Here is a 13260-nt window from a genome sequence, read left to right as displayed (position 1 = left end):
TTGACACCGGGGCCGCGGCTAACTTCATCTGCAGCCGTCTTGCATGCCAGCTGGGACTTCCATTCAGCAGTGCCCCGCGCTATCAAATCCGGTACGGCAATAGTACCGTCACGAAGGGGGACGTCCAAGCGGCCATAGTTTCTGTGGACCTCCAAGGTTACACCGTCGTGGTCACTCTTCTACCGGTCCCCGACCTCAGCATCGACATCATCATGGGTTATCCTTGGTTGCACACGCTGGGGTGGACCCAAGCACACTGGGATCTGTTCCTGCTGAAGTTCCAAGTTGACGGAGTGTGGCACACCTTGGAAGGGGACCCCACCAAGGGAAGTTCGTTGGAAGCCCACCACCCGCCGCCCCGCGTGACGGGAATGCTCAACGCCTTGTACATCTCTCCGACGAGCTCTCCCCAGCAAGCTCCCGCGTCTACGGACGCTCGGGCCTATTCGAGCACCGCTTTCTGCGGGTGTTCCACCACCAAGGGGGCTTGCTGCCGAGGCGTGTGTTGGACCACCGCATCACGCTGCTACCAGGTACGGGCCCAGTCAATACTCGACCTAACCGCTACTCTCATTACCAGAAAAACGAGCTGGAATGGTTGGTTCGGGAACAACTGGATGCGGATCTTATCCAACCTTCGCACAGTCCGTACTCGAGCCCGGCCCTCTTGGTCATCAAGAAAGACAACCAGTGGTGTTTCTGCGTCGACTTCCACGCACTAAACAAGATCACCGTTCCCAACCGGTTCCCAATTCCGGTGGTCGACGAACTGCTCGAGGAACTGCACGGCATGTCGCACTTCTCCAAGCTGGACCTTAAATCGGGCTATCGCCAAATCCGAATGCATGAAGACGACATCAACAAGAGGGCGTTCAAGACTCACTTGGGACACTATGAATACATGGTCATGCCGTTCGGTCTCTTGAACGCCCCGGCCACGTTTCAAGCCTTGATGAATCTCGTCTTCGCGCCGCTCCTCCGAAGGTTCGTGCTGGTTTTCTTTGATGACATTTTGATCTACAGTCGCAGCCGCAACGACCACCTGGACCACCTCGCGCACAAACTGCAGCTCTTGGACGACCATGACCTCCACGTCAATGCGAAGAAATGCTTCTTCCTTCAGACCCGCCTCGAATATCTGGGTCATTGGGTCTCCTCGGAAGGTGTGGCCACGGATGACGACAAGGTATGCGCGGTGCAGGAGTGGCCGACTCCCCTCACCTTACAGGACCTCTGCGGCTTCCTCGGCTTAGCGGGCTATTACCGGCGTTTCGTCGCCGGTTTTGCCACTATCGCAAGGCCACTTACTCGCCTCCTCAAGAAAGGCATGTTCGCGTGGTCGCCTGACGCCCAAGCTGCCTTCAACCAGCTGAAGCGCGCTCTCTCCACCACTCCAGTTCTTATTCTTCCTGACTTCACGTCTGAATTTGTGTTGGAGACAGATGCTTCAAACACCGGAGTGGGCGCCGTGTTAATGCAACGCAACCGACCGGTCACTTTCTTCAGTCAAGCTCTTCCGATGACAGCCCGGACTCGCTCGGCATATGAAAGGGAGCTCATGGCGATTGTCCTCGCCGTACGCAAATGGAGACACTATCTGTTGTTCCAGCCCTTCATCATCCGCACCGACCAGCAAAGCCTCAAGCATCTCTTGGAGCAACGGAAGGTCCAAGGTGACTACAATCGCTGGCTCTCCAAGCTCCTGGGCTACCAATTCTCGATCCACTACGAGGCCAGCCGGTCAAATGTCGCCGCGGACGCTCTCTCCCGTCTCCCACACGAGGACAAATTGGCCCTTGGGGCCATCTCCTGGTCTCATTGGGGGGACCTGCAGGAGATCCGGCGCGAAATTCTGGAGGACCCGAAGCTAGCCGCCATCGCCCGCGCCATCCAATCAGGCCAGGGGGCTCCACCTTGCTTTCACATTTCGAATGACACGTTGCTCTATGATGGCAGGGTGGTGCTCGCTAAGTCTTCCGCTTTCATTCCGGTCGTCCTACGAGAATTCCACACGTCACCCACAGGGGGCCATGGGGGCTTTCTCAAGACGTACAAACGCCTTCTGCATGAATTCTTTTGGACCAACATGAAGAGGGACATCAAGACGTTCGTCAACAATTGCCACGTGTGCCAACAATTCAAGGCATCGCACCTAGCCCCGGTGGGTCTCCTCCAACCACTACCCACTCCGGCACGAATCTGGGAAGACATCTCCATGGACTTTGTCGAAGGGCTGCCCAAGTCCCACCACATCGACTCTGTTTTGGTGGTGGTGGACCGCCTTTGCAAGTATGCACACTTCGTGGGCCTCCGCCACCCCTTCTCGGCCAAAGATGTGGCTGACAAATTCACACGGGAGATTGTCCGGCTGCACGGGACTCCGAACACCATCATCTCCGATCATGGCAGCGTCTTCATGAGCCGCTTCTGGTGCGAGCTCCACGCCCTCCAGGGCACCAAGCTCCACCACAGTTCCGCCTACCACCCCGAAATGGATGGACAGACGGAGGTGGTCAACCGCGGGCTTGAAACTTACCTCTGCTGTTTTGCAGGTGACCACCCGCGCCGCTGGAGTCATTGGTTACACTGGGCCAAATTCAGCTACAACACTTCGCATCACTCGGCCATCCAAATGACGCCGTTTGAAGCAGTTTATGGGCAGCCCCCCCTACTCTACTCCGCTACGGCGCGCTTGTCTTCCCCCGTCGACGAAGTTGATCGCCTTCTACGGGACCGGGACGCCCACCTCGATCTCCTCCGACAACACCTCGACCGGGCCAAGGCAACGGTGAAGACTCAAGCCGATAAGCACCGCCGCCACGTGGAATTTCAGGTGGGGGACTCGGTCTTCCTCAAGCTACGACCCTACTGTCTCCAATTGCTGGCTAAACGACCCTTTGAGAAGCTTTCGCCCCGCTACTTCGGCCCGTACCCCGTCCTCCAACGCATCGGGCCCGTGGCGTACCGCATCGGCCTTCTGGATGACGCCCGGATACACCCAGTCTTCCATGTCTTTCAACTCAAACAAGCACCCCCTTCCGCCGTGCCGCCCCAGCCGCTACCACCGTTTCTCACCGAAGACTGCACTTGGAATGTCTACCCTGCACGGATCACTGCATTCCGCCCTACGGCCACGGGCTACCAGGTGCTCACCCACTGGAAGGGTCTCCCCGAGGGGGAAGCCTCATGGGAGCTCGCCTCCACCCTACGCACTCAGTTCCCCTCTTTCCAGCTTGAGGACAAGCTGGTCGAGATAGGGGGGAGTATTGATATGATCCACAGAAAGGTGTACGTCCGTAAGTGGACCGGTACTAGGCCGGACAAGCCAGTAGCGGCCCATGACCCTCCTCCTCCTACTTAGGGGAGAGCACTACCACGACACAGGACAGGCAATCAAGAAGTAAGCCTCTCCCCTCTCTTCCCTTACCTCCCTCTCCGGGTTTCCTCATCTCTCTCTCTCGTGGTTCGTAGGTCGACGCGCCCTCCTCGACGCGGAGCCGACGGCCCCCCCTCCGACCATTCCCGTTCATCTCCTCCATCCCGGGAACCTCTCCTCCTCTACCCCTGTTCTCTCCAGTTGAACTTCTAGACGTTGAATCGTGCAATAGCATCATTGAATTGTTGGAAGTACAAGGTGTTACACGATACGTCCGAGTAGGATCGTATCAAAATTGCAATTTGTAAATGTTATTCCATTCATTCTGATAGTTCAAAAAAAAATGAAATTCCATTCATTCTGAAGTTGGTCAATTCTTGGTGAGGATCGGCTTGCGTTTCTTTATGCTTTTGTTGCCTATTTTCCACAAGTGAAATGGAAAATGCTTTATTTTCCGTTTGTATTAGTGCCCTTCCATTAAATACCTGGTGGAATACTGACTTTTTTCAGGTGTAAAATGCTCATTCCTTTTTCTGTAACTGCACCCATTATATACGGGAAGAGAAATTTTCTAAATCAGGATCTATGACAGTCTAATTCTGAAAATTTGTTTAGTTTTATATTAGTTGGTTTTCTTTCCAATGGGACTCTTATTTCTCCATAATGAAGATTTATGCAGTTCCAGCCCACTCAGGAAATGGAATTTATTTGCTGGACTTTTTCCCAGACAAGAGATCAGGATGTCATGTCGATTTCAAGTAAGCAAAAATATTCCTTCTACATTTGATGTTTTGACAAGCAATCTATTGGAAAAAACGACTGATACTATAAAGCGTCAAATGTTCCGTAAAGTTGCATAATCTAGTACATGATGTTGTTTTTCAAAAATTTCCTGATAGGTAGTACATGATGCTGTTTTTCAAAATCTAGTACATTTTTGTTATCACAAAAATGAAGAAAAAAGTGTAGCTTATGAAAACGACTAGTTTCGTAACAACAAAAATGCAGTTCATTTTGTTTTTGAGTTTTCATAAGTGAGGCCATTTTTGAAATAATAGTCTTCATTTTGTTTTCCTTGTTTTCATTTGGGATGGGCCATCTGGCTACAAGAGTAATTAGTGATGTGCATGATGAGAGTTTTCTTGTCTTTTCTGCAGCTATGATGAAACTAAAGAGGGGAGTCCAGTAGCTCATTATAATTTTGTTGATTTATCAGAACCTGTGAGAGTTTGCGCAGCACATCCCCTTTGTGGCACCGTCATTGCAGGAACAAAGGTAATAACTCTGATAATGCTATTCTTAATGATGGTATTTTTGGAATATACTCCAAAATGATTACATCAATCGAGGGGCAAATCAATGACCTAAAATTTTTATTTGGCATATTCTGGTTTTTTCTTGAAGAGGGCATATTCCGATTTTATCTTAAGAGTGTAAGATACAAGAGCTTTCATATTATTTCACCACCCAATAGATAGTTCGGGAGTTTAATATTCATACCTTCCAAGTAAATTGATAGGGGACCTAGAGCCATTGGTCAAAATACTTTAGTCCAATAAAGAATTGTAACATCCTTGGAATCTACTTTGTTTTTTCCCAGAAATCTTCATTGCTCTTGGTTGGCCAAAGTATTGGAAGCGACTAATGGAGCAGCGTAACCTTCTCCACCATCCTGGTGTGGAAGGGGTTGAGTTTAACATGGTATCTGCATGGTTTGTCCCATCTCTTTGAAAAGCTTAAGAAATGTCATCATGAAATTTGAAAAAGAGTCGTGACAATGGGTTCAGGGATCAGTTAAGTTTCAGTATTCATGTGCTGAGATGGGGCATTTATGAAAACGCATTTACCAAATTTTATATACGCTTTTTATAAAATTCTTGCTGAAAACTTGCCTTTTCTCATATTGCAGATGTGTTCTCTTATCTTATTTCTTTGAAAGCTTCATTCCCCAGTGATCTCAGTTTAAAATGAGAATGAGCCATAATGCTTCTGTCTTAAAGATACTAAGATAGAGCCTTTGCCCAAGCAATTCAATAATGAACTTAATCTCATTAGGAATGAGATAGTTAATTATGAAAGGTGATTGTCCTCAATTGTCTTTACTTTTTATCCCAGCATGAAATTTTCATGGGTTATCATATTTTAAATCCATTCACATTTAACTGTAATAACAGGTGGTCTCGTCTCTCTTTGAAAAGCAAATAAGGATGGCCAACATAGCAAGAATCTTGTGTAATCCCTTTGAATTTTCGTAGTTTTGTGGCCTTGACATGACAGGGGATCCATATGGTCTTGTCTCTTTACTCCATCAGTTACACTGCGACTAACCTGACATCCAGAATGAGAGGGCACATGCATTTTTTACAATGGAAACCTACTCAGGAATATTATAAGGCTTCTGAATTGATATTCCAAGATATCCTGAAATTTATTATTGATCATATCAGCTTCTATATTTTCTAGTGAGACATATATAACATGTGTGAATGAGTTGAATTCATCTTATCATTGTCCCTAACTCAACCTCTCCGCTAATGCCATATCAGATACTCCTTAAATATATTGTCATCCCCTTTGTCAGTATAAAACTGGTTTAAGCACTTCCTGTTCACATCAATTCTGGTTTTCACACTTCTTTGCTAGGATTATTCATTAAATTTTTTCGTGTTGATATGGTGTTGTCCTAATATGTTCAATTAATTTCCAAATATAATCCTATGGTAATGTAAAAAGCTTTCACTCTTGCAATTTTTTACATTTATTTTTTTATTGCATTGAGGAAACCAGCAGATTGGATGACAGTGATAGTGAATACACAAGTTTAAATATCCTACTCAATATTAAAATTGTTGAAACCATTCATGAACCAGTATCTTGTATAAGGATAGGTTAGATAGTATTAAAGTAAAGACATTTAACTGAAAGCACCCCAGCTGACGTATTTTGACTAAACATACTTTAGTTGTAAATAGGAAGCCCGACCCTTGATTAATGTTGTTTGATATGTACAAAGTATAACATTATCAGCATCATTACCTGTAGTGATAATAAAATTCAGAAAGGAATCTGGAGAGATCGACTCCTAGGAGACAAGGATGGCTAGTTTATGAGGAGATGCATTCTTTATTTATGAAAACTTTCATTGGGTCTTTTCTATATTTGGGTTTCCATCTGGTTAAGTGTATATAAGCTTGGAACCATACCATATGACATGGGTATATTGTGAGATTTACAAGGAAATTATGAAGACTGTTTAAGCCAAGCTGTATAAATATATATCATTTTTTCATATCACCTTTCTCCATTACTATTTAGGATTTACATATTAACATACTAGTTAACTTACTAGTTATATATTGAGGTTTTTCATTAACATTAATTCCTAATTCATCTCCCTCTGCATTCTTCCTTCAATTTACAAACCAACCGTGTCATATCCCGTAAAAATAATTACTGAGAGTGTAGCTTATACACACTTAATGATTCCATATTTATATACACTTAACCAGGAAGAAGCCCGAATGTATAAAAGGCCCAATGAACGCTGTAGAGCATAACATGAAGTTCTGGAATATAATCTCAGAAGGTTCATGGGCAAGATCTGGGGATAAGATTCATAGAGCAAAGAATATGGAGGATGGAAATGAAAATATTTTTTTCCAGTATAAGGATTACTGTTCATTTGAAGATTATTCCATGGTATAAGTAAATATAGATAAAATCATTAAAATTTAAATCATGTCTTTGAATATATTAGGCTTTAGGCAGGTTTAATAAGGTCACTTATACACTTGGTGAAAGTAGGTACACCATGAAAGATGTAAAACTAATTGGAATAATAAATATAATCATGCTATAAAGAAAATATCTTCTGAGAATAAACATAAATTTTTTATTCTTCATAATTTCAGAAAACAAGAAAATTTAAATTTTAGATCTTTATTTTGGTGTTTTTAGATATATTGTTATTATCCCAAAAATAAATTTATACATGCCCTTATTTTTTGGATATAAATTAATAATGTGGACAACTTGAAGCTTATATTTATATATATTGTGGCTTTAATTTAGTTATACTTATTTTATATATTTCTTGTCATTCATTTGGCCAGAAAAATATTCCATTAAAACCATCTGTTTATTCTGGAGATTCAAAATGCAGTTTAAAAATATTTAATGATTTTCTACCACTTTCTCAATCTGTCATGCATTCAAATTTTATTTAACAAAACCTTATAACGTATCTAGTTTGTACAACTAAAATTTCATTTAAAATTCATCAATTTCTCTTGCTATTTTGTTTCCTTTCAAATTTTATCTAATTTGTTGCATTCCATTCTCTGGGTTTATATAAATTTTAGCCAATTCATTGTTCCCCTCGAATGATCTACAACCTCTACAAATCTCCTTGACTTGGGCGCTGAAAACACGACAAATGTGTCCATAATTCCATGCATTGGATATGAATTTGATCATTTAAATCTTGAGTATATCATGTTATTAATTAGATTAACTGAATCTTTCTGAACTTCACTTTAAGCATCTCTTTATGCACATTCTGTGAATTTTGAACTAATATTGCTTAACTTTCATCTCAAGCGTAGTTTATTACTCATTATCTCTATCATTCCTCCTCTCTCTCTCACATTGTCCATCTCTCTTGCCTCTCGTTTCTCAAGGCGGTTTTCAGTGGTGGGTGGTTTGGATTTTACGGCCCAGAACTGCACCAGCCAAAGCCAAAGGTTTTAGGCTGACAGGAAATCTCCCATTAGGGGCGAATTTTCGCTCCGAACCATGACACCATCCCTAAACACATCAAACAGCTAAATATATTTTTTTTTGAAAGAAATCAAACGGTTAAATATTATTCCATCGACAATGAGAAACCCACCAGTAATGGAAGTTATTTTTTTTGGAAGTTATAAATAAAATTCAGCTGTCAGGTCTGGACTGAGTGCAGTGTGTGAATGTAATGAATCTAAATAAATTAGGTTAAGTGTAGTGGAGCACGACCATTCTATGCCCTGCCCAGAAAAGTACATTTGAGATCGTCTGAAATATTTATCTTTAGTCGTATAGCTATTTACAACGATGAACATTTCCTATACAACAGAGGGAACATATTTGTGACAAATGAATAACCAGATCAATGTGGCCTCAAGATAAACACATTTTGTAATGCCTTGTTCACAGATTAGTGTCCTCGAGATAAGCGTTGAACTTCATGGTAATGCAAATGTGTTGAACTTCACATATTAGCGCCCTCAATATCACAAGAACCAAAGTTAATGTTGCAGTTAGCAGACTAGGTTTTACAACAGATACTTACCTCTGCTGACATAGCGAATTTGCTCTTTCAATTACACATAAATTGGACCATCCTTGCTGTACATACACGCCCTGGAAATGACCATCTTCCAAGCTTCATCACTCTCTCCATTCCAATCTCTCTAAAGAATCAACAATTGCCTTGCGGAACGCATCGTTATGAAGAAGAAAAGACGAGACATGGCCACCGGTCACCCATCGAACTTCTGAGCCAGGCCAAGCTTTCTGAAGCTCCAAAACAGAATGCCCAGGTACAAACCCATCATCCTACAACAAAATATTTTTGAAATGTATATTACCCATTGACCATGGCAGAGAGAAATGTCCAAGTTCCGTAATATATATATATATATACATATATATATATATATATATATATACAAAATGGAAGATGGACTTACAGTGGCTGCAACGAAAATGACTGACTGAGGATTCTTGGGAACTGGAAACCTAGTGACGTCTGTGAGGGACAACACAGAGCGCATGCGTTCTCTCACTTGTTCTAATGTCATTGCATCTGTTTGTGCAGCATCTTCTCTCAGTGCCTCCCAGGCTGTGCCATGCTTCAGGATGCCCTCACAGAAAGCCACTGCTGCCGAATGAGGAGAGAGAAAGGGCAGCGTTGCCACTGGCGTAGGGTGAAGAGATCCAACCATTGCTGCATGCACACCCCCTAAAACAAAAAGACAGTAGAAGTAAGTTTAATTGAGAGAAGGACATTGGGGTTGGCGATGGATCTGAAATCTCCATCTGATTGACTGGATCAACAGACAATCAAATCATGATCTTGGGTAGCACGATCAATCTAGAATTCTGATCAGATCACAATTCCGCAATCTTGATCAATCAAAATCTTCGACCATTAGTGAACAGTTTATGAAGATTAGATGATTAGATCAATCATAATCGTTCATGATCAGACAATCACAGAAAATCAATAATTATTTATTATTAATAATAAATAATGAACCTCTCTTCCAATGCATGCTACTTGATGATGAGGCTTCTCTTTTTTATGCAAATAGCAAAAAAGTAGTAACGCAGCGTGATTCCATCTGTTGGTGCATTGGCACACTAGTGCCTGCTCCCTCCTTTGAAGAAACAGCCACAGCATAGAGTGGCAGTGAGAGAGAGAAAGATATTAATTGGATCAGCCATGTGGCCATGTTTGATTGGACCAGTTGGCTCATTTCACTAATAGGGCCAATCAGACAATCTACCATTGGTTAGCGCTCTTGCTTGGATCTGGTTTTCAATGAATTCAATTGCCGACCTATGGTAGGGTTTGCCCAGTCCCTCTGAAATTGATGCCACCGATGCTCACAGATGTCAATGTCATAGACATTGTCAACCGTCCACAGGAATTATAATGTTTGTTAACATCATCATCAATGTTCTTTCAAAAAAATCATCAATGTCAATTATGGTGGTTAAAGTTGACAGTTCTGTCATGGCATTGACAGGTCGACAAATTAATTGAACAAAGTTTTTAAGAATCTTGCCTTCTCAACCCTCCAACGTACCTAGCAACATCAATGTACCCCGTCACCATAAACATCATCATCAATCATCCCCTATAAACGATAATATCAAAGTCATATGCAACGTCAACTGTGGTGGTTGGTCTTAGGGTTGACGTGACGTTGAGAGGTCCGGACCTTATTGGAGAGGTACAAGGAACAAGTATAAGGTAAGGTGGGTGTTCAATTTACCCATGCTGAGACCGCAGACTCCTGTTTTGCCAAAACCAGCCTCAGTTTCCAACCAGTGGAGGAGAGACCTTGCTTCATCAATTGTGGCTCTTCCTAACAAAAGCAAGTCACTTACGCAGAGCAGCTTAGCACCACGTTGCAATATAGGGCGTCGTCGACCATAGAATGGGCTGCAGTATGTTAGATGGTGTGTAAGAAAAAAAGCTGAAAAACTGAAATACTTTATCCATCGGATAAACTAAAATAACACATATCAGTGATAAAACAAGATGGGTGTTCTTCACCTCTCTAGCACAAGGGTCGCAATGTTATCCTTTAATAGCGGCCCGCCAAGGCGTAGTCTCCGCTCAAAGGTGTGGTCACCAGTGCCTAAGTAGAATTAAAAGAGCAAAGATACTTTAAACACGGGCACTGCACTGTAACAAAGCTAATTGTCAAGTAAAAGCAGAATACATCATGAAACAGAGAACTATTAACTCCCCCTTGGTTACTGACGTAATTCAAAAGTTCAAATAATTACATCAAGAGAGAATTTTGGGGGAAAACTATAAGGAAGAAGAAGGATTTACAGCATAGCTCGCAGTTAAAAAACTTCACCCATCCATTCACCTTTTTCATATCCGTTAAATAGCTTAAATCCATGGGCAGAAAATTTTAATGGACTTCACAAGAATGTTGTGGTAAAGGGATAGAAATTTATGGTAAACATTACATTCATTGAACATAATTGGATTCACTTTCAATTAAAAATATTTGTCGGGACAACTCTACAAAAAACGGAAAACCAAGCTTCAGAAACAAGAAACCTTATTTCCCACTTTGATTAATCACAACACATCATGAACAAGAAATAATGATAAGCTACATGTGTCTGGCTAGGCACCTGCCAGATGAACTACACAGGCCACCTTCTGAGGTTGGACAAACTTCGGAGCGAGGAACGCAACTCTTGCCATGTGGCTTTCTGTAGGCAAAGCACTCATCATCTCTTCACTGCAAGGTGTTCGAAAGACTCCTTCCCTCAGGGACGCAGTCCTCGTTTCCCAGACAGTTTTCCACAATGGTTGAATTGAACTGGGAATTTCTTGACTAATGATCTCTGGGAAGAGTTGCTTGATCATGCTTTCGAGAAGATCAAGCTTGCTTCCGCCCCATCCCCTTGAGAAGAAGGGCGTTGCGAATCTGTTACGGTGAACTATCGCCCCGTAGACATGATCCAACACATAATGCAGGATTCCCAAGTTTACACTAACCATGACAAAGCCCTCTGACTTTCAAATGATTCTCAAACTTGTTTCCTGTACAAGTTGCTCTCTCTAGGGAATCAATCTGAAGAAAATATCATGAGATGGAATCATCCATCAGTTTCTTTTTCAAAAGATAAATCAAATTACAGATAATGAACACAGAAAGGCGCGCAAAAACTATTTTACTTTGCACATTTATAACGAGATGGGTTCAATAATATAGTTTTCTGAATGGAGAGAGATTCATTTCTTGTGATTATTACAGAAATATGAAAGCAACAAATTACAGGTTAAATGAGTTCTGAGGAAAATGTCAGATGTGGAATTCAATCATTTCAGAGCCATACCATCGTACACTGAAAAAGGAAATTCTATATACATTAGAGAAACAAACGCGCTTCACTTGTTGGCACCAGTTTTAATATTTTCCGCTTGTATAACTAAGCTCGGACATCAAGAAAAATCGATTGTGCTTGAAATTTATCTGATGCGTTTTAGGATTTACTGTAAATATCGGAGAAAATCATGGTGCCCAATATAGATCCAGAACCCGTGCTTTCCCACAGCATACCCAAATGGCGAGGCACCGCCTCAAGAGCAAAACGCGAGAGGAGATCGATATTCCAAACAAGGAAAAAGAAGCAATCTCAGCGAAGGAAATAACAGAGCATCGGACCAACGTTGCGACGAGTTAAATGCAGGAAAAAATCCCAGCCCAACAAAGAAATGAGTGGATCTGATTTGAGGGGGAAATTTTTTTCGGAGAAAACAACAGAAAGACGCCAAATTCTGCAACGAATGGCTCGCCCAGTTCGATTAGGGGCCTTAAGCAGACCAATCCGCAGATCGCACGAATCAATCAAAGAAGGAGCCAGAGAAATGGCGAGACGCCGATGAGCCGGCTGGAGAAGAAAGAATGGATAATGGGTAGCAGATCGATGGTGTACCGACCCCACCGAGACGGGGACTGGGAGAAGGAAGAGGATAATGCAAAAAGGAGCGGGCTTTGACATTTATCGGATACAAACTGGGTGGGGTCTACGAGCCACGTCGGAGCCACGTCGTTACGTTGTGAAGCCAGTTAGATCGTTTGGTTATTTCATGGCTGTAAATGGGCCAGTTATAACCCTTCTTAAGTCTGTTGCGCCAAATTTGTATGCTCAAACAACTCTCTCTCTCTCTCTCTCTCCCTCCCTCTCTCTATCGATCTATCTATCTATTTTTCTCCCTCTTGCTCTCTCTCTCTCTCTCTCTCTCTCTCTCTCTTGTCTCTCTCTCGCTCCCTCTCACTAGGGATCGGGGCTTCGGACAGATATTCGAATGTTCCATCGGATCGGGCATTTGAACGATCGAATCCGAACATCGATCTGTCCAGTTCAGATCCGATCCGAACACGATTTGCGTATCTGTTCGGATCAGATTGTTCAAACAAGATGGCTGTTCGGATTGAATGTTCGAATTCGATCCTATTCGAACACTTTGTTCGAATCCGATGCCTACCTCTCACTCTCTCACTCACTCTCTCTCGCTCCCTCTCTCTCTCACACTCTCTCTCCCTCCCTATTTCTCTCTCTCTCTCCTTTCTCTCTCTCTCTCT

General features: G+C 42.9%; 2 protein-coding genes across 9 annotated transcripts in view; one reads left to right on the top strand and one right to left on the bottom strand.

Annotated features, from left to right (window-relative positions):
* Positions 1-5811, top strand: part of LOC144712918 (Transducin/WD40 repeat-like superfamily protein) — a 46990-nt gene extending 41179 nt beyond the window's left edge. For 2 of the 6 annotated variants that reach the window (XR_013583904.1, XR_013583903.1), the window contains exons 17-20: positions 4046-4134; positions 4593-4651; positions 4977-5455; positions 5551-5811. Coding sequence is in view for 1 of the 6 variants with exons in the window: in XM_078587330.1 (XP_078443456.1) it covers positions 4046-4134; positions 4593-4651; positions 4977-5021 (193 nt within the window). In the remaining 5 variants the exon portion in view is untranslated. Of the gene's footprint in view, positions 1-4045; positions 4135-4533; positions 4652-4976 lie in introns of all 6 variants that reach the window. The other 4 variants (XR_013583906.1, XR_013583905.1, XR_013583907.1 and 1 more) reach the window with 4 other exon arrangements.
* Positions 5812-8604: 2793 nt separating this feature from the next.
* LOC144712770 (alpha/beta hydrolase family protein) lies at positions 8605-12650 on the bottom strand. Of its 3 annotated transcripts, none has more exons than XM_078587072.1 (6): positions 11951-12650; positions 11300-11745; positions 10701-10785; positions 10417-10586; positions 9106-9377; positions 8605-8971 (listed from the first exon to the last, which is right to left on the bottom strand). In XM_078587072.1, the coding sequence occupies exons 2-6, from the start codon at positions 11670-11672 to the stop codon at positions 8804-8806; spliced, it is 1068 nt and encodes a 355-aa protein (XP_078443198.1). In that variant the 5' UTR covers positions 11673-11745; positions 11951-12650; the 3' UTR covers positions 8605-8803. The 3 variants fall into 3 exon arrangements, with proteins under 3 accessions (XP_078443198.1, XP_078443200.1, XP_078443201.1); XM_078587074.1 differs by having other exon boundaries at positions 12169-12650; XM_078587075.1 differs by having other exon boundaries at positions 12235-12650.
* Between the last annotated feature and the right edge of the window lie 610 nt (positions 12651-13260).

This window comes from Wolffia australiana, chromosome 15 (assembly GCF_029677425.1).
Source record: "Wolffia australiana isolate 7733 chromosome 15, ASM2967742v1".
In the NCBI taxonomy this organism is placed as follows: domain Eukaryota; kingdom Viridiplantae; phylum Streptophyta; class Magnoliopsida; order Alismatales; family Araceae; genus Wolffia; species Wolffia australiana.
This window is presented reverse-complemented; position numbering and strand designations above follow the sequence as displayed.